The 20853-nt window shown below is 40.6% G+C and overlaps 2 protein-coding genes across 4 annotated transcripts in view; one reads left to right on the plus strand and one right to left on the minus strand.

The window, feature by feature from the left end:
* cnstb (consortin, connexin sorting protein b) overlaps positions 1 to 16626 on the plus strand; it is a 30640-nt gene extending 14014 nt beyond the window's left edge. For 2 of the 3 annotated variants that reach the window (XM_080790951.1, XM_080790952.1), the window contains exons 7-11: positions 6 to 27; positions 148 to 235; positions 1359 to 1681; positions 3764 to 3908; positions 4772 to 9990. In XM_080790951.1, the coding sequence (XP_080647077.1) occupies positions 6 to 27; positions 148 to 235; positions 1359 to 1681; positions 3764 to 3908; positions 4772 to 4980 (787 nt within the window). In that variant the 3' untranslated portion in view covers positions 4981 to 9990. Of the gene's footprint in view, positions 1 to 5; positions 28 to 147; positions 236 to 1358; positions 1682 to 3763; positions 3909 to 4771; positions 9991 to 15421; positions 15537 to 16174 lie in introns of those variants that run through there. The other variant, XR_013965878.1, reaches the window with a different exon arrangement.
* LOC308334598 (ELAV-like protein 1) lies at positions 11257 to 12582 on the minus strand (the record flags this gene model as incomplete). The annotated part of the gene is made up of 1 exon (XM_080791401.1): positions 11257 to 12582. The coding sequence occupies one exon, from the start codon at positions 12580 to 12582 to the stop codon at positions 11257 to 11259; it is 1326 nt and encodes a 441-aa protein (XP_080647527.1).
* Positions 16627 to 20853: the final 4227 nt, after the last annotated feature.

The raw sequence follows: 20853 nt of genomic DNA on the forward strand, positions 1-20853 counted from the left end.
AACAGGCCATTACTTCGCACAGAAAAGGTAAGATGACTTTTATGTCTTCCCTTTCGATCTATTCATTTCCTCTTTTTGTATGACTTTTTGTATGACGGATAATCTATGGGAAGTGGTGAAGTACATTGTTTGTTACTGTTCCAACAGAGCATCTCAGACACCATGTTGACAGACATCCAAAGCATAGTGAGGCAGCATGACATGAACGAGATGGTACCACCCCAACATGACCACGGTAAACAAACACATACTTTATATTTATATTTATTACCAGGGGAACAAAAGACTACTGATTGTAGTGGTTAAGACGTGTTCCCTTTTGTACATAACATACATTATGCCGATTTGCTCAGTGACAGACAAAACATCAAACTCTGTTCATTGTTAATGGCATTTAATGTTGTTAGTGTAGAGCAACCATATACTTGTCTGAGTGAAATGTCATCTGTTGGCGCTAGGCTGGCACATTGGGAAATTGCAATTCGTTAGAAGCAATCCCGATGATCAGGTTGGTTGCAGGTAAATAGTCACATTGCAGCTTGGCTGCTTTAGACTGTTTTTGGTCACACAATGCATTGTGGATCAGAAGCGTCAGTGTCCTGGTTACATCCATTACCTTATGTGGGAGTGATTGGGTGGAGCTTTGTGTTGCGGCCCATTGACGTGTCACATTCAACATGTGGAGTTCAACATTGGGGAACTTTGACCGGGTGTAATAGTATGGGGTGTTGAGTCTGTTGACCCCACATGTAATTTTCTTTCAGTGAGTCAGTCAAGATGAGCCAAATAGATTACACGCCAGGAAATCAGTACTGCCCAGTGCCCACAATCTGCAACACAACATGTTTTGGTTACTTTCCTTTCCCTTTCCTTACTACTCCCCTTCAGATACGGATGTGTGACCGTGCTTGCTGCCATGCTCAACATACTGAGATCACATGTTTGCTTTTGACTACGTTCTCGCTTAGATCAGTAACAGTGGCGTCACACTGCGCTCCTTGTGAATGCACAGACAGACAATCGCTCCAAGAGCGAGCGACAGGCAATCTACGTCTTATTCAGCTGTATCAAATCATTGTCCTGGGCCTCGCATAGATAAAAGCTGACCACAATCCAGCTCTTGTCGTTGGCGGGCGTGTGCATGAAACCAGCACAAACACAAATGCGCCCACTTGTCTGTACCACCTATCAGATTGCCCGCTCCTCCTTACTGCCCGCTCGCCTCTCATTGAAAATGTATTACTATACGGATCCGTGGCTTCCCGTCTGAAAAGCTCTTTACACATAAAAAGCTCAGCTTATGAATGAATATTAAATGTGATCAATAATCAGTGGCCTTCTATCAACTGTGTTTCCAGTCAACAATGCTCAAATGGCACACAGGCATGAGGATGCGGAGGACGAGGAAGAAGAACAGCAAAGTATGACAACAGAATCAGAGACGTCTTCCCAACACCAGGAGAGAGCCGGCAGCGAAGAGAGCCAACCGGAGGAAGACGAGGAAGAGGCGTACGAGGAAGGGCTGGAAGTGGAGGAGGAGGAGGAGGAGGAGGAGGAGGGGGGGGACGGGGAGGTCCTGGGTGAGACAACCCCGGAAGAGGAGCAAGTGAAGGTGGAGTGGCCAGCAGGAGTCCCTCAGGCCTCAGTCAAGGACCTGGTCAAACTGTCCCACAAAGATGGGGTAGGAATACTGTCTGTCTGTCTGTCTGTCTGTTCAATGTAGAAATACTAATTCAATTCAATTCAATCATGATGCTTACTCACAACAAGTTGACTCAAGACGCTTTTACACATCTCATTGCTTTTGTTGAACTAGTGAGGGTGGGAGTTAAGGATCAAATTCATGATCTTTAAAGTCCACATGCTGAGTTGCTGACCCAGATTTCTCCATCTGTCCTCGGACACTCCCATAGAAGTTCACTCTTCTCCCTCAATGAGATCATCATTGTCGTAATCAGCATGTTCCAAGACTTTAGGGTCCACCCATGTTAACCACTTAAACCCTTTTTTCTCTTCACCAAAAATAGCAGATCTAGAAGCTTGCAACGCATTGCATTAGGAGCTTTTAGATCTGCTGTTTGTGCTGAATGTTTGTCTCAGAATAGGGACGGTTCATATGGTTTAATGGTGTGTCGCAAGTGTGGACACATAAATCCGGCCAAAATACACTGATTGGTAGTGAGTTAGAGCAAGCCTTGTTGTGCCAGGACACTTCCCTCCTGGCTGAAACAGTGAGCTGCTGAAAGGGTTTTCCTTAAAAACAAATGGTATGGTCCTAACATTGTGATGGTCAGGATCAAAAGCCTTTATGTATTCTAGTAGAGGTTTGACAGGGTTTGGCATGGCTGGGGTCTGTTCTTTCGGGAGGAAACCTGTCAGGCTTCACACCTGACAGGCTGTCAGACATAGGTACTAGAATCATCTTATGCTGTGATAATCTAGCATAGTGGGATGCTTGAGTATGGGTCAGGGTAAACGCTGAATGTGGCATTTGAACAAACCTCTGTGGAGCGAAATGAGGGACTCAGGGGAGACCATAGTCGAGTGGGGCAGCCATAGCTGAATGGCTGGAGAAAAGGCAATGCTCGTGAACTGTACACTACAGTGCATAGCGGATGTCTTCATGATGCTGCCTGGCTCTTCTTCAATTGGGCCTTGTCAAAGCCTTTCGCAGTTTCCCTGTACAAGCTGTTTCTACTTAGACATGCATGGCTTAATCTTTGAGACAAGCACCACCTGGGAGGAGAAGGTACCAGGTTTCATACCCGGCCCCGTCAATGTGTCCTTGAGCAAGAACCAGCACTCAGCAGGGTGAAGCTAAAATTTCCCCCATGAGATGAAATAGATCTAATTATTATTATTAGAGGTCAAATTACCGGTATAATTGCTGCGTCTGCGTAGCCTCGTCATTCGATTTAATCACATGTCCCTAGGGACATCCACATGCATTCCAGGTTTTATGACCGCATCATCCTATATGTACTTTATAGGGTGGTAGTGACTCAGGAGGTAGACTCAGGAGGCTTTTCAACCACATCAAACTCAATTTCCTTGATACAAATTCCCATAAACAATCTGAAAAGCAGACTTCTCATAATATGAATCCATTCATTTGAACCAGGTTCCAGTGCTAATGGAGAGGGCTGGGAAATGTAACGGAAATATATTTAAACCAGTATTACAATTTACAATTTACAATTTAGGCATTTAGCAGACGCTCTTAATCCAGAGCGACTTACATTAAGCAAGAACAAAAGCATGGGAATACATCACATAAAAGCATTTATCATGAAACATGCGTAGGCACAAATGAATACAAATGACCGTGTGAAGTGAGGGGCGCTCTTATCATCATACTGCCATAAGCATACATCATGTCATTCCGGCCAATCACAATTTGTGTCCTCACTTTTCCGTCTTCACTTTTATCTTCAATGTTTGTGTTTACACAAACCCAGAAAGCTGGGCATAGCGCCCCTCAAAAACAACTTAATAAGCAAATGATGGAGGTTTTTATATTATTATTTTGTATTATTATTATTTTCCGTATATATCAACATAAATAGATTTTTATAATGCACTAAATCAATTAATCTACTATACAGTGATAAGTTTGTAGATCTGCTATTTTCACTATTTTTTAAATAATCGTTCATTGATCAATGATCATAATCAAGGCAAAGGTTGTTAATAATGGTAAAAAAATGACCAGCCCTAGTTAATACCCAGCTCAGATCCCTTTGTTTTGGGTCTCCACCCACAGAGTTCTTCTCCAGATGGCCTGGTTTCCATCCTGAAGAGGAGGAGAGCATCTCTGGACGGACTGCCTCCCTCAGGTCCTGCTGCTACCAAAAGCCCCTCCAAACGCAAGGTCCGCTTCATTGAGCCAGAGGACGCCATGGAGCATGGTACACACGCTGGCACACATGAGCATGAGCACAGGAATGAACAGACATATTCACACATGCTATACACACACTTTAGTTGTAAGCTTGTCTGTATGTCATGCAATGAGCATTAACACACCTGGTATAAAGTCTTCACTGTTTTGGGATATGAACTACTTCCTGGAACGTGAAATGTATGTTGCTGAAAGCATGTTGGTTATTTGTTGTGACATAACAGACATTGGACAACATGAATCTTAGCGTTATTCTGCTGACCATGTCGTAATAGGCAACATAGATGATGTCACACCCCTGCTTTGGGTGAGGGTAGTGTGCGTGAGCGCTCAGATCGGTGAACCAATATGATCCAACACCATGATCCCGGCAGCACCAGGATCGTGATCCCAGAAGATGATGGTGATGTGTTTGCTTCAATAAAAAACCTGAAGTTTGTCCATACACCATCCAGCAAGCATGCACTCTTGTTGGCATGTACAGCACAAAGTTAAAGTTGGCCATGGTCCCGTGACAGTATGTTGTCACCTTGTCACAGATGATCTACAAGCTCACTTCACAGTGCAACATGTTGTGAGCTTGTAGATTGGCAATTTCCACATTCTTATGTAGAGGGAAATGGGGATGGGACCAAGTATAGATCCGTAGAGGACCCCAGTCAACGAAGTAGGGTTAACTACAGTAGGTTCTATGTGGTTGGCAATGGCATTTTTTTTTAAATCTTATTTAAAAGAGTCCATGATGGATTGAATGGGTTTGAACTGAAGTGCTCACAACATTGTGACAGTTAACAACTGAGTTGTCGGTAATACTGGAGAAAATGGGACACTGACACATCTTTTCTGTCTCGTTCTTTCCTCTACGTGCAGATGAGGTGGGCGGAGACTCGTGCTTGATCCTGCTGCTGTTGTGCCTGGTTACCGTGGTGATTAGCATCGGTGGGACAGCGCTTTACTGCACCTTGGTAGACACATACTCCAACATATGCACCGACTTCTCTCACAATGTGGACTTCTACGTCATGAATGTACGGCGGTTCCTCGATGAGCTCAGACGGTGGCTCCCCCTCTGGACTTAAACACCGCCAACAGCCTGATTTAAAACTTTGTTTCGTGGCATTTCCATTATATCAAACTGCTATAATGGAGGGCGACAGATGAGAGGCATGGAGGAGGGCATGAGTTTGTGAGTAGAGCCCGACCGATATATCGACTCTGGTCGATATATCGGTCATTATTTGACTTTTATGACGACATTGCTATCGGCAATTATGCAGTCACTGTGTCTCAATTTTAACCAGTTTAAACCCAACGTCCATATTATTTCACCATGTAATTATAGGCGAAGATCTGCAGAAATCGAAGATCTGAAGTGGTTAAATAAAGCTTATGTGTTTATTAATTTTTTTATCTATCAAAAGTTAATTTTTTATTTTTTTGCTTAGAAGTTAAATATTTTAACATTTATTTCAACATTTTGCTCTCCAGAATCACGATAGGCATCTGACCCAAAAATCTGCCTTTGGTTTTACTTTATTTGTGAGACAATTTCAAAACCACAATATCATAAGCACCAAGACACCATGGATATATCTGAGCATTTATCTGTTTTGATCTTCCACAGTGTTAAATGCTTTGACTATACTCTAGAGTTGGCAGGCTACTTATGGGGAATCAGCTTCCCCGAGATTGACTTACTGTATGTATCAAATATGCAGTCAAGGCCAAGAGCCATTACGAATCTGAGAAACCCACAAACTAAACAATAAACGTGAGTCCTTGAAAGAGCTACTGTAAGATGCATCCTGAGGATTTTATTATTTTCAGAGGCTGATTTAAACCCCACTGATACATTATCTCAATACATACATACATTATCTGTTCCTCATCTCTGTTGGGCTCTTTAATCTGATGTTGAACTTGATGGACAAGAGGTCTCTCAGAAACAACTAGACGGATATCTGTATAGTGTTATTCATATATTTTTGTAGCAGTGTATATTGGAGGGATTTCTTTTTTTACCCACACATACTTTATTGTTTTTGGTGGCTTTTGTTTTTAACAGCACTGAAACGGGTTTTAAGTCGTTTTAATGATCAAAGCACTGATTCTACACTGATTGGCTTGAAGGGGATAGTCGTTTTTATTTTTATTTTGCAACCTGTGGCCCTTGTTTTACTCCTGTACCTCAGTGCTGCTTGAATATAGCCCCGGGAAATATGCTTATTGCTTGTCTATCAGTATATCATGTGACTTTAAAATAAATAAAATACATAAGCATTATAATATAATGGGCTATATGCTGGCAAACAATATGAAGAATGATAGAATAAAACTAGGTTTTACTATTTTGCCAATGCCATCGTTTGTAGATTAGCCTCCTTAACCCTTTGGCAGACAAAACATTATTTATTTTGATGTTGGATAACATTTATTGATCCTTTTATTGAGGGAAATGAAGATGTCAGCAGAATATATTGAATATTTTACTAATAAGTTCATATCTCATGGAAAAGATTTACTCTTACATTCCACATAAAGTATTTGAGATATGACTGACCACTTAAAATAGTTACAAACAATGCACAAGACAGATTCAGTAGAATATTGTTGGTCTTGATATTAAAGATATCAACTGTTTCTATGCTCTCCTTTTGCAGCAAGACACAAGTTCATTTTACCACACAATGCATTTCACCATCATGTTTTTATTTTGCCGGCTACAGTATATACTATATGGTATAATGTACAGACAGTCCACAAACTCAGGCATTGACTTTTGTCTTCTGGTGCTCAGTGCTTCCGCATTCCTCCTTGTGTAAGGAAGTATCCGCTTTTAATAACATTTCCAGTCTTTCCCTTTGGAGAGCAAGCATTTGTACCGGTGCTTTAAGATCCCTCTTGGATAGAAGATGCATCTAGATTGTGTGTCGATGGGACACCAATACATTTTATACACACACCTGAATAGGTGTACCCTCGTACCTAACCTATCTGGTTAAGGAATCGTCACAAAAGCATGTGATGTACCTCCAATAAAATAGTAGTAGTACTACTACTACTACTAGTAATATACTTAGTTGACTGGAGTCTCTCAGGGGTCTATACTGTACTAGGCCTCCTACCTTTGCCCCTGTACATTATATATCCTCACCGAAAATAGCCAAACTACAAGCTCACAATGTGCCACATAATTGCAACACGTTGTGAACTTGCAGATCTACTATTTTCGCAGAATGTTTGCCCCAGAATATAGATGCTATGTTGTTAATAGCCAGGTTTACATGTTAGGATGCCTGTTGGAGTAACAAGATATTTTCCATGTTTTGTTCAGTTAAGATGATAACTCTTTCCCAGTGATGTTCAATTATTTTGACAACCCCCCCCACAACCCCTGCTTATTCAGTACCCTCCCTCTATTTATGCTGGTTTGAAACTATGCAGTTAGTTGAGAGTTCAGAAACTGTATTGATAAAATACAAAACAACTAAACTCTGCCCTTACTAACCCTGTCGCTAACCCTACCGCACACGAAGCCACTTTGTCGGATAAATGTGCCGCTGGAATTAGGAGCGGATCCCCATGAAACAGTCCCCTCTGCCATTCAGGAACAGGGGCAACTGCATCATCAGACAAACCTGTTTCCAACCCTAGTAGTACCCACTCTTAATTCACCTTCACAGTCTTGATGCATCTATTCCTTGAATATAGGTTTGAACATTGGTTATGTTGTCTCTGTTTTATTTTGTCTGAAAGCAGAGCTTTATGGACCAAATGGTGTGTTGTCTGACCAACTCAGGTAACACCACTTTATTTAAAAACAGTAGACTTTTCCAAGAATAATCACCTGTGGAAACTGTATTTTATGAATGGAATGGATGTAACGAAAATCTGTCAGCGTGTTGATTTTCCCTCATCGCCTTGTATTTTCATACATTTCCACTGCTTTTCTCCAAGCTTGAGATAGTTGTATGAAATGTCAGTTTCTTGTCCCTGTACATATTGTTTATCGAGCAACATGCAATTCATGTTTATATGTTTGAATATTTATGTTGACTTTTATTCACAATTGGGTGCAAATAATATCAAATGGAAACATTTTCCTTGTGTTCTGTAAAACGCACCCATTTCATCCATGTATATTTGCACAAACAGGCATACATTAAGTGTCGTCACATGTGCATGTGTGTATGTTTTTTAGTACATGTCCATTTATTTTTGTATGCATGTGTGTGTGTGGTGGGGTGGTTGTGGATTGGATCCTAGCTACTGTGCATTTGGTGCATCTACCATAGATAGCTTAATTGTCTGAGTGTTTCCAGTATAATAGCCTGAGTCTATATTATAGCACTTCTGCAGTGCCGCCTTGTGGTAGTTCATGGTAACTGCCTCTGGCTAAACAGTGGGGTATCTCAGAGCAGCAGTGGATCCCAGAGGAAGGTACTATAGACACACCATGGCTACTGCCACTTACCCCAGTGCCTACTGGGCAAACCTCCTCTGTGATATGCTAGTTATATATGATATCCCTAAGGATATCCCTATAGGTGATATCCCTAAGGAAGAATCTGTCTTAAAGGCCCTCATGAGGCAGTCACCACTCACCAGACTCACCAATAGAGCGGCGTTGTGCACAAGGTGGTCATGAGCTCATCATGTATGTCATTGTCAGGTGGAGCTGACACAGTGAGGATAGGAACTACACTTCCTAAACTAGAATTAAATCTTCACATCTAACCCTCACCATCTCCATTTACAAGCACTCGTCCAAAGGGGATTTCCTCAAAATTGTGGGGCAGCCTGGAAAATGTTGGTGTCTAATGTGAATAATTGTAACCACATGAACCCTTGCGTCCCTATTCTGGGGGCGAACATTCTGTGAAGATCTACAAGCTTAGCCTCAACGCAATGCATTGTCAGATTGTAGATTGGCTAAATTTGGCAAAGAGATTTGGATCAAGTAAGTAGAGCCCTGGGTGACCCTGGTCACTACAGTACATACTGTAGTGTATATCTCTGCTGTCGGGAAGAAACCACCTAACTCCAAAACGTTCAAGAAATGAAGAAAAATGTATATTTTGAAAACAAAGCAATACCGCCTCAAAGTTGGTGTTGTGACTTTATATATTGTCAATTACTTGCATGAGAGGGGGAGAGGGGGTGGAGTTAGTTGCATTAGCAGACAGTTTGAGGGTCCAATGGAGTTAAGATGTTTTGTCCAGTGTTTTGTACTACTTTCCATTGGTTCAATATTTTCAAAACAACACAGAGCACTGATTTATGCCAAAACAAAGTCAAAAATGGAGTTAGGTGGTTTCCTCCCGACAGCAATGTTGTTCAAGTGGTTAAAGGTGATTCTTGGAAAATGCAACATTTTCTGATAATTGTAGAACATCAGATAAATAAATAAATTCACAACATTTCCAATTGTGATTATTGAAGAATTTATTTATAGTTCTGACAGCTACTGTAATCTTATTGTTGTGTGGGATCATTTCTACCATGCCCCAAACGTGTTCAAGATTTGATGGTTCTTAGTAATTGAAGAAAGATTTTCTTTCTCCTTCTCAAGGGGGTGTTATGTTGTTCAATGGAAACCCATCTGACCTCACTACTTTAACAGACGGAAATGAGAGATAATAAAATATAAAATTGGGAAGGTTTAAACCCCCATTTTTAGGCGGCCTGGAGTGTTGAAAGACTAACTCTTGGGAGTTTATTTCCTCCAAAAAATAATGAGGTAGCTTTGTTGAACCTTAAAATAGCTTGTGAATGTGTGTATCACAGTTTGGATAAGTGTAGACCATTTAACATTTTGCCATTAATGTTGTCAATGTGAGATCATAGACATAGGCGATTTGTTCCTTGTAGATGTACAGTATTTGTTGGCCTACAGCCCTACATGGATTATGTTGGCCCTCTGGATTCTGCAGAGGGTCTATTTTTCTCCCTACTGTACTGTATATATAATTTCTGTCGGAGGAAACCTTGTACCGTATTGTCCCGAATATAAGATGACTCTGATTATAAGATGACCCCCATTTTTCAAGACTCATTTCTGTAAAAATAACATTGAATGTCAAATAGTCTAGTCCCCAAGTACAATACGACCCCGTTTTTTATGTCTTTTTCAGAAAATGGATAAAATAACCTGTATGTTCCAATGGATCCAGTGTAATTAGCATTTACTCAGTCACAAGCCCCTGTTAATACTTTTCATAATATTTGTAAAACCCACAGACTTAACGTTTCACTTTCACTTAAATATTTTCACAATGCGTCCCTTTACAATGCATTGTGAGCTTGTAGATCAGGTCTTAATATGAAATAGGGAGATATGGCAGCAACGAGTGTTCCCTTCCCAGTTATCATAGAAACTAATTTTATTCTATTCACTGATGCTGCCTTCCGTACCTGGACCATAGGACAATATGTAATTGATTAGGCTAACACTTCATCAGATCCATCAGATCTTCTGACAGTTTTAACAGGTTGTCCTGCTTTACAGTAAGTGCAGTCATAACATAATTAGTCTTAAAAAAAAAATACTTAAATGCAGTATAGTGCATTTTGACCAGTGCCCCCCCAAGGGCTCTATCTTTGAACTACCCACCGTTCCCCCTCTAACCTCTACACAGCCATCTCATTGCCCCATATAGCCGATCTACAAGCTTGTTAGATTGTAATTATCCTATATTTTGCAGTATATTCACCCAGAATAGGGATGCTACAGTTCATGTACACTGTTTAGTTTAGTTGTCTGAAATTGTAGTACCTTAGTGGTGCTAAAGAAAAGAGGACCTACTTTTTATTTATCAGAAAAACTAATTCCTCTATATATTGTTACTGAAATAAATCCCTAGGATGCTATTTTGAACAAAAGACCTGGTGGCTGTACCAAATCAAACCATTAGTGAGTAACCCATGACCTACATTAAAGATTACAAGCCTCTAAACACACACATTGTATTTGTATGTAGCCTACATAAAAACATACCATAAAAAAGAACCACAAGCAAATCAGAAATATATTTAAGTAAATATGATTTATTAACAATTGCAAGTAAAAATGCAAGTAAAAAATGTTAAATGTCAAAGTGATTCAAATATGCAAAGCAGAAAGCACACAACAGATCAGATAAAAAAGTAGGTGGCAGTCAAAACAATATTTACAGTATTTACACTTACAGTATGTTGTCCATAATATTTGGAAACATTGGATCCAACAGTGGAGCTTTTGCCAACTGCCAATGTTGGCACCTAGTCCTTGTGGGGAGGAGTGTGGGGCTTTGCCACCTAAATCACTGCTCCTGGCATGTGGGGAAGGGGTGTAGAGATGCACGCAAGTTAATACATTAACATATGCGCGCTGCTCGCTGACGCTTAGGTTGCGTAAAGACGTAGTGATGGTTGTCACCGTGTCCATCTCTCTCCAGGTCGTCCAGTGTGTACCTGGCTCTCTTTTTGTTCTGAACAGTCACGTGGATACTATCGTCACTGAGCTTGAACACAGCCCTCTCTTTGTGCTGAAAGTCGGGCACGTGGTTGGCAAACGTTTGCCTCTCTTTCTTGTTGTCCTGGATCTTGAAAGAAACGTTCAGGATGTTGTCTCCGAGAGGCTGGCCGTTGAGCCTGGCGATGGCTTCAACGGCCTGTTTGTAGGTTGCCATTGTAACGAAGGCCAGTCCCCTGCACTTGTTGGTGCGGAGATCTCGGAACACCTTGACGTCGGTGACCACGCCAAAGTTCCCAAACATTTGGAGCAGGACGTCCTCGTCGTCGTCCTGGCCCAGGTTGTAGACGAAGATGCGGGGCGAGCGTCGCAGCTGCACCCTGTTGCCCGTGCCACCCTGGTGATGCTTGCGCTGCTGGGAGGTTAGCTCCGCCTTTCCATCAGAGCGATGCTTGGCCTCGCACTGGGGGGTGACATTGGCCGTTGGGTAGAGGTTCTTGCCCAAAAAGGGTTTGACGGGTTCCTGGTCGATCAGCCGTTTGCATGCGGCCTCCTCCGCAGCCTGTGTGTCAGGGCGCTGGTCACAGGGTCCGGTGGGGATTTGGAGGTGCTGGTGGCACAGCTGAAGCTTGCTGAAATTATCCATTGCCTCGACAACCAGCGGGTCGGAGTGCTGGTCAGCGGGCGTGGGGGGGCCCTCCTGTTTGATGGTGGTCAGCGATGCCTCGTCCGCCTGCTGGCCAGAGGCTCCCGGAGAAGGCTTCTGGTCGTGCGGCTGGTGTCCGGCCTCCTCCTCCTCTTCCTTGACTTTAACGTGCGCCGGACAGGACTTGGCCTCTTCCACGTCGTCGAGAATCATGCTGGAGAACCTCTGCTCCAGCTCTTCTTCCGTTGGGCTCACGGTCTTAGGCGGGCCACCCGCGACAGCCTTTGTGTCTTTGACTGCGGCAGGACTGCGCTTCTGCGCATACGACACCTTGATGGATTTGGACTGCAGCTTTTGTCGGTTCAGAGTCTCGACGGCTCTTGTTGCATCAGCATGGTGCATGTAGTTTACGAACCCATACTGCAAACTGTGGCCCCGGACCTTGTCCATGATGACCCTGGCGGATTGCACCACTCCGATGGTGCTGAAAAGAGACATCAGGTCCTTGTCGTTGGTGCTCTGGTGCAGGTAGTTGATGATCAGGTTGGTCTTAACCTCTGCTGCCCCCGTTCTGCCAGGCATGCTAATGCTGTTTGTGGCTTCTTTCTCTCACGTAAAGATGAAGTCCTTTAAAGGGCAGCCCAGGTCTGCAGGAATCAGGATAATGTAAGTGCACAAATGCACATCCAAAGACACAAAAGTCCTCCAAACGGCAACCGATAACTCTGCAAAACTCCAACGTGTGCTTCTCTCTGTCTGAAAACGACCTACACTCTGCGCAGCACAAACACAAAATGTACAGTAGCCTCTGTGCGTCCCGCTTTTATGCCGTTGGTGAGTCGAGCTGTGATTGGCTGGAGGAGAATTGTCGGCGGTCCAAATATGGGTGTTCAACGCGCTCTTACCTTTGTGGACGCGTGACGTATGTCGCCGTATCCTAGCAACGGCGCGCCGAGCCAATCGGCGTCGTGTTTCCAAGTTCAAAATGATAACCGGCGCTATACGTCACTCAACTGTTGCGTCCGAGCTCACGTTAAACAACCAATCAGAACTGGAAGGTAAATTTAAAAAAAAATGCATTTCTAACTGAAAACACTGTCCGTTTATGTTTAGCTAGCTAACTAGCTAAGCTAGCTAGCTAGCTAGCTATCTGAAACCTCTCCATTCCATGGTATTAAGCATTAATTATATGGTCAAGAGACTCAAGACTCATCATTTAAGATAGAAATTATGCATCGAAATTACTCAAGTGCTGCTGAAACGAAACTCTTTGAGTCTGGAGAACAGAACGTGAACATATACTACAGTTTCGTGTGCTTTGGGCAGTTCCCCTTTATAAGATGCTGATTTTTTTTTATCATTGTGATGGTTATTCGTTCTTATCGTTCTGAGTGAGAACCCATCGGCAAAAAATAAAGGAAAACAGCGCCCACTTTTCCTTCCTGAAACAGTCTGTTTCAAGACACAGTATTATTGTATTTGCTTCAGCTTGTCAGTAGGGAGATACCGTAAGAAGTGTTTCAAAGCACGCACATCGACGGTGAGTGCTGCTGGCTGCTGGGCCATGAAACTATTAAAGATTAACAAAACGCGATCGCTCCAAAACACAGTCAAAGAGCACGCACACCACTTTCCAGGTAAGGATTTACTTTAATATTTGTCTCAACGTTTCGATCACATGTATGATTCTAGATTAAAGATTCAGTGAGATCGAAACAGCTCTTCACCATGGTCATAGACCTCACCTGATGAAAATCCTGTCAAATCAAAATAGCCGCAAATAATAAAGTAAATCCTTTCAGTTTCTCAAACATTTTCATGCAAAGGACCCCCAAATTGATACATTAGGGCAGTGGACCCCCATCTGGAAGGATTTGGTGCCAGGGGAACCCCAATACCACATAATCTGATTCTGATTAGATTTAGTAGGCTACATAATTCTATAGTCTACACTGTGGGAGGGTAAAGATCAATCAGAATAGTATAGTAATATTCTTATATAGTCTTTCTGACTAAGATTAGTATTTTCTCATTCTAATCTTTTGAAATTGTAATGAAATCGAGTAGGCCTATACTAAGTTAGTTCCATTGATGCAAGCCAAAACACAATGCATTAATTGATTCTTAAAATAAACATGCTCTGAAAATGCACAATGGTCCACCCATCTGACCACTTTCAGTGATCAGATTCAAATGTTTGTGAGATTTTCAAGTGGGCCCTGCCCTGATTGAGAAATGTTTGGGAACCACTGGTGTATAATAGGTTTATTAATGGTGACTATTAGGTAACAGTAGATTTAGATCTGTTTTTATGTCTCACTGCTGCAAAAGCATACACATGTATGTTCTAGAATGGCTCAAAAGCTCAGCATATCATCGCTAGTGTCAGGTATTAACCTTGTATTTATATAATTTCATCCTTTTGGTGTTTTTTCATAAATTCATGCTCTATTTTATACTTTGCTGTGTGACAGTGTCGCACAAAAATAACAGATCTATAAACTCTTGTGTGAGGTCGTAGATCTTTAGCTATAATGACATGCACAAAATATGGACACCAGGTTGAGAGTGGCTGTCTGTGTGTTTCATAAATATTTAACCAATGAATAAGTATTAAGAGCTTGTGACACAGGTCATTCTTTTCCATTTCCTGAATAGTAACGGTTTTGAACATGCAAGGTTTCTACCCGACAGCGACAATACAGTATGTTGGAACTACATGTGTGTATATGTGCCCATTAATTTGGCCATATTTTCTTGTGAGTGCAGTACAGGAAAATGATTGAGCCCAGACATGGGCCTCATTGCTCTGAAGAGCTACCCTGCTATATATATCATTCCCAATGAACCATATTTAGACTTAGTCTTATCAACTAAATCGAGTAGTCTGATTAAACAACACATAAGCCCTGATATACTTAGTTGGTGGTGTGCAATAATAGTAATAAATAGCTGATCTACAAGCTCACAATGCATCGCATTGCAACACGTGAGCTTGTAGCTTGGTGTGGCACCAAGGAGCGAGCCATCTAGATTTGCACATAATTTGTGTGTCTGCACCTCCGCGACTAATCTTGCAAACTACTACTACTGATCAGTGTCAAATTGTTGACAGTAGACCAAGGAAGTAGTAAATCTCTAAATATATATATTTTTTATATTGCAAATTATCATATATATTTTTTGTGTGTGAATTACACAGATCCACAGTGAAGCCATGTCGATATTAGACCTTACTTTGTTAAATAAATATTTTCTGTCAAATTATAATGTATTGCTGTTGTTACTAAGTAGCTTAGCGGTTTCATTTCCAATAATAACCATCTTATTGCACATAAGCAATAATTGCTTATGTTACCACATTCTCCATTGTGGAATATGAAGTTGTCTTAGAGCTGCATGTACTTGATATGTCCAGCAGATGGCTGTCCTGCATGGTGTCCAACAGAACTTCTAAGTGGCTGCTAGGAGGGGATGTGGGAACTCCAAGCCTCAGTTGATGAAAGTTTTCAGCACTCAGCACCCACAGGCACACAGTAAGTAAAGGTCAATACAAAAGTTTGTAAATGCAAAAGAGAGAGCCAAGTGTAACATATTCATAGTTCTAGTCACTGCACTTTTTTAAAGCTTTTGTTTGTTTTAATACATTTCTTTAATACATAATACTATTTATACTTTATTATTATTTTTGCGTCTGTCATAAGATGCTGTAAAATATGATTTACATCACTGCAAAGCATCCCTTGTAGGGATGTGCCGATAAGACATTTTGACCGATATCGATATCCGATATAATTAATTATGGCCGATAACCGATATTACCGATGTCAATATGATCTCATATTTATATCATTTCATCCTTTTGGTGTTTTTTCATAAATTCATGCTCAATTTTATACTTTGCTCGCTGTGTGACACTGTCGCACAAAAATAACAGATCTATAAGCTCTTGTGTGAGGTTGTAGATATTTAGCTATAATGACATATATTGGCTGCAAGATGCAAAGATGCACTGCTTTGCATGGGATTAGCCAAAAGCTAAGTAGGAGAGGTATGGAGTTCTAGTCCTTCTCTTTCCATTACTCTGTTCATCTTTCTTTCTTTCTTTCTTTCTTTCTAAATATGGTGTTATTGTATCTATTGAATCTTTGATTCTTGTATTGTCTGTCCTCAGGTCTGCATCACAGATCTTATAGACCTGGGTCCATTTCCATCGACAACACCCATAGATGATGCTTGCTCAAACTTTCAACAATCTGAGAGAGATCCTGGGCTGTCCTTCAAGGCACACATGTGTAGCAATCACTCGTTCCTGTATAGCTTTGTACTTTACAACATCTGGAGGATTTGACCTTCATCACCAAGGAGGAGTGAACCCATCCTTATCAAAGCTTCCATCATCTCCAATTTCAACTACTGTAAATGCCTCCATGCTGATCTGCCTCAAACTGCTAGAGAAGAGCAGTAATTAAACAGCTCCAGCTCCGCATCATGGGTGACCGTGTCTTCTGCTCGGTCGCCCCCGAACTGTGGAACGCCCTCCCCGCCCACCTGAGAGCACCAGTCGGTTGACTTAAAGGGTAACCTTTTTGTTAATGGTGTTTAGAAGATTTTGAGTGAAGTGAAAAGGGAAAGTGTTCTAGATCTTCTAAACGTCATTAACATATATTATTTTGCAAAAAGTGTCCCTTTAAGACTTTCATTTTTTAACAAAGCAGAAACCTTTTAACAGAGGTGAATGGTGACTTTTGGGAGTTTAATACTTTTATCAGCCTTGCCTTACTAGCATTGGAAAATGATGGGTACAGTTTCAGTAATTAAAAAGCAAAACGTAGGCCTACAGAAATTGATTTGATGACTGAAGCAACCCCATCCTTTAATAATAACTTTATTTAAGGGAACATCTCTGTATGATTGCTTGCAGAAATTAGGTCATATATGTAGATGAGCAAATTGGCTATCGAATCACATAAATTCAGTTGTACATGAGATGATGTATGATGATGTATAATGATAAGAGCGCCCCTCACTTCACACGGGTGTGATTTTTAATATATTAGATGTAAGTTCCTGTGTTCTGGTGACTGGACTATTGCATTTCACTGTATGTTGGCATCGACCAATCGCTGCTTAGGCGTTTGCAGCTGGTCCAAAACGTTTTTAAATCCCTGCTAAAGACATATTTTTTCTCCTTGGACTTCAGAGAAAGCTGAGGTAGCCGTTTTCCCCTCACTGGAAGCAAATGCTTGCTAGTTTGTGTCTTTTATTTTGCAAATGTCTGTTTATATTGCGCTGTTTGCTTCTTGCTTTCTAATGCCTGTTATATGCCATGTCTTTATTACATTGCTTGGTTGAATGCTTGATTCTGATTGGTCATTGGTCAATCGCTGAATTCAGCGGTGAGTTATGTCTTGATAATGACCGCTTCGCCGAGGTGGTCTGTTAATGTCTGTTTATATTGCATTGTTTTCCCTTTGTTTACTTTTACTTTGGTTGACTTTGTGATGTTAAATGATAAATGATGTTAAATGTATAAATAAAATTTGAGTTGAGTTGGTGAATTCTGGGATAAATACCTACATTCCAAAGCTGAGGACTGATCTCTCCCAGTCAGAACTCCAAACTCACTCCATGTCTTCTGCAACAGGCTGAAAACTCTGGGAATGTACAAATTGAACCAAATGTCCATTTGGTTCAATTTGTACATTCCCAGAGTCAAATTAACCCTGAGATGGGTTACACTGAGGTTCCAGAGATAAATCTTATAAAATGGGGGTCCATGATCTAATATTATTAAACTTATGGTCCTTGAAATGAAAAAGGAAATCAATCACTTCTCTGGGCCCGCATGCACACATGGACATTTGCAGTGCAGTGCCTTGGACAGCAGACAACAGTCCACCATTATAAAATGAATGCTCTCTAGAAAGCAATTAGGTTAGCATTAGCTTAAGTCGACTCATTATAGAGAAGTGTAAACATGCATTTAGCATGGCTACCATCAGAACAAGCACTGAGGTGCCTGTCACCAGACTCTTCTGGTGAGACAGGCCACCACATAGGTTTATTACTGGGCTATGATTGGATACTGAACTACATTGTTAAATTTGCCACATTTGACTGATTCTTCCTTAAGGTTTTTGAGTTGAACTCTAAAACCGTTAAAGATTATAAGATATTGTGTTGTGTTGACTGAAACAGCTAGAAATGTGAGATAAAATCTCTTATAATATCCAGCAGTGTTTGTTTGTTTTTATCCTAGAGTATGATTAAAAGAACACACAACATATTATGCAGAAAACTGGAATACCACTGTTTTTTCTGTTTGTGGATTGTGTTTTACATAATAATAAATTACTATAAAAAGGGAATGTGATTATGTGAGGTAGTGTTCATTGTCAGTGGCATGTATTTCAGTGTTTATAATATATGGCATTATTTCAGCGTTTGACAAATCTAAATCACTAGTTATTCCACTGCACCTTTTCCTGTATTTGAAATACTTTAAAACACAATGAGTATCATAATAAGATACATGCAGACCCATTTAATTTTTTTAGATGATTTATCAAGGTACTCAGTTCATATTTACAAGTTATATACATTGTTCTTATACAAAATGGAGTCATTAATAATTAACTAGAATAAGAGTAATAGATAAAAAATATATACATCAAAACAAAAAAAAACTGTAACTTAAATTCATTGATGAACAGTTTGCAACAAATATATATCATTGTTCTTATATACAAAATGGAATCACGTTTGTGACAAAGCGTCCTTTTCTTGGAGTCTCTCCTCCGCCCATTTCTCTAACCGTCCCTTCTGCAATAGGTTGGCCTCTTCCTCCAGCACGGCAGTCATCTTTGATTCCATTTCAACCAACCTCCTTGCCATGTCCAGGAGCTGGAACTTTCTCATTTCCTTGTCCTTCTCCATGGCTGCTATCTTAGTCCTCATCATGTCGACCAAAATCACCATGTTCTTCCTCTCTTCCTCCATGTCTTTGATCTTCATTTCTTGTGAGAGGAGCCTGGACCTGAACACATTAAGATAAAATGATAAAATGAGACCTCTATTTATCCTGCCAGGGAAATTCAGTAACCAGGGAAGCACAGCAGTTAAGATGAAGTTAAAGGGTAAGAAAAGTACTGTAAAAACAGCAGAGTAAATGATATCACACTTAAAGAAACACCATCGATAATTAACAAAAATATACAATTACAACACTATAAACCCTTATCGGTGCTTTCATAGTGCAAGATAAAATAAATAATAAGAGAACACACAGTAAGCATGTCAGATAGTGTACTTACTGTAAATTGTCTTCTGCAACGCTCGCTGTCCTTCCAGCATCACGCCTGGTCTTCCTCACTTTGAAGCAGAATTTCTTCTTCTTAGAAGTTTGCTCTGAGGTGAAGACGCTCCCTGCATCTAGAGCTGTCAAATGAAATTGAAGATTATTGTCATATAAATAATTGCAATTAACGATTTAATTATGTTTTTGACATTGAAGATGTGTACAGGGTAGATATGACAAATAAAATGCACAAATAAATTAATAATGTACTTACTGTGACCAAAACAGGCAACATTGGGCACGTTCGGAAGTAGCGCACTGAGTGCACTGCAAACTAATAGGCGAGTGCGCTCCGGTGCAGTATTTCCAAACTCACCCATAATGTTATACTTTCAAAAATGTTTTAAAAATAAAGGAAATGGCAGATTCACATGATAGAAATACAAGCTCACAATGCGACATGTGAGCTTGTAGATCTGCCATTTCCACTACTTTTGAAATATTCCAAAAATTGATGAACATTTTACAACAGAATAACTTATAGAATGGAAAGGGTTCTGATGATTATGCAAAGTAATTATGACTATCTCAAATAATTGCGATTATGTCATTAATAATTGTGACAGCCAGCTTACCTGCTTCCTCAACCTGCTGTCCAATTACATCCTCCTCCTCGACCTTATTGGCTGCTGGTGGTGGAGTGCTGAATCTGATGATGACAAAAATGTACAATTTACAATTACAATGTAGGTGGTTATGCAGAGTGACTTACAATAATCAAGGTAACAAATTACTACTGTACCCTTAATTACTAGCCTACATGTAACATAAAATAAGTTATGTTATAGACAAAGAATGCAGAGACAATGTAATTCCTGAAGAACTGCAGGTATAGGCATAAACAGAACCTAGCAACTGTTTAAATAATGCTAAATCTAAATTACATTATTATCATTGTGAATAGAAGAACATACCTGGTGTGCCCCCCTAGTGTCGAAAACGTCTGGGAACTCAGATTATACCTGATGATGTTTGACTTGCCAAAGAAGCACTTCTTCAGCCTGTAGAGAGAGATAGATAGAATATTATTTAATTTGCATCATTTAAAAGCAAACAGTGTGCAACCAACCATTAAAAACGGCAAAATGTAAATTACAAAAAGCCGGTCATTTAAATCATTCAATCTCACATTGATATGTTCGATTTTGTCCGTTGGCGTTGGTTGAGTGTTGATATGATATCAAATTGATATCGTTGATTATCAACACTGAACCAACGCCAACGGACAAAACAATTGACGTGGTGACGTGGTGACCAGGGGGAAAATCAACGGTGAAATGATGATGATGATGAAAAACAACAGTGAAAAACAACAGTGCTTAAAGACCAGGGGGAAATCGAATCTAATCAGTTAAAACACAACTAACCTCATCAGTAAACTGTCTGTCCTCCGCTGCTTGTTGTTGTTGTTCTCCATGATGATGATGAACAATTCGTCGTTAGTTTTCACCGGATCCGTTCGGTTAGTCTCGTGATGAGATATCGTAGAGAGA

This window comes from Protomyctophum bolini, assembly GCF_963924005.1.
Source record: "Protomyctophum bolini genome assembly, chromosome: 19".
In the NCBI taxonomy this organism is placed as follows: domain Eukaryota; kingdom Metazoa; phylum Chordata; class Actinopteri; order Myctophiformes; family Myctophidae; genus Protomyctophum; species Protomyctophum bolini.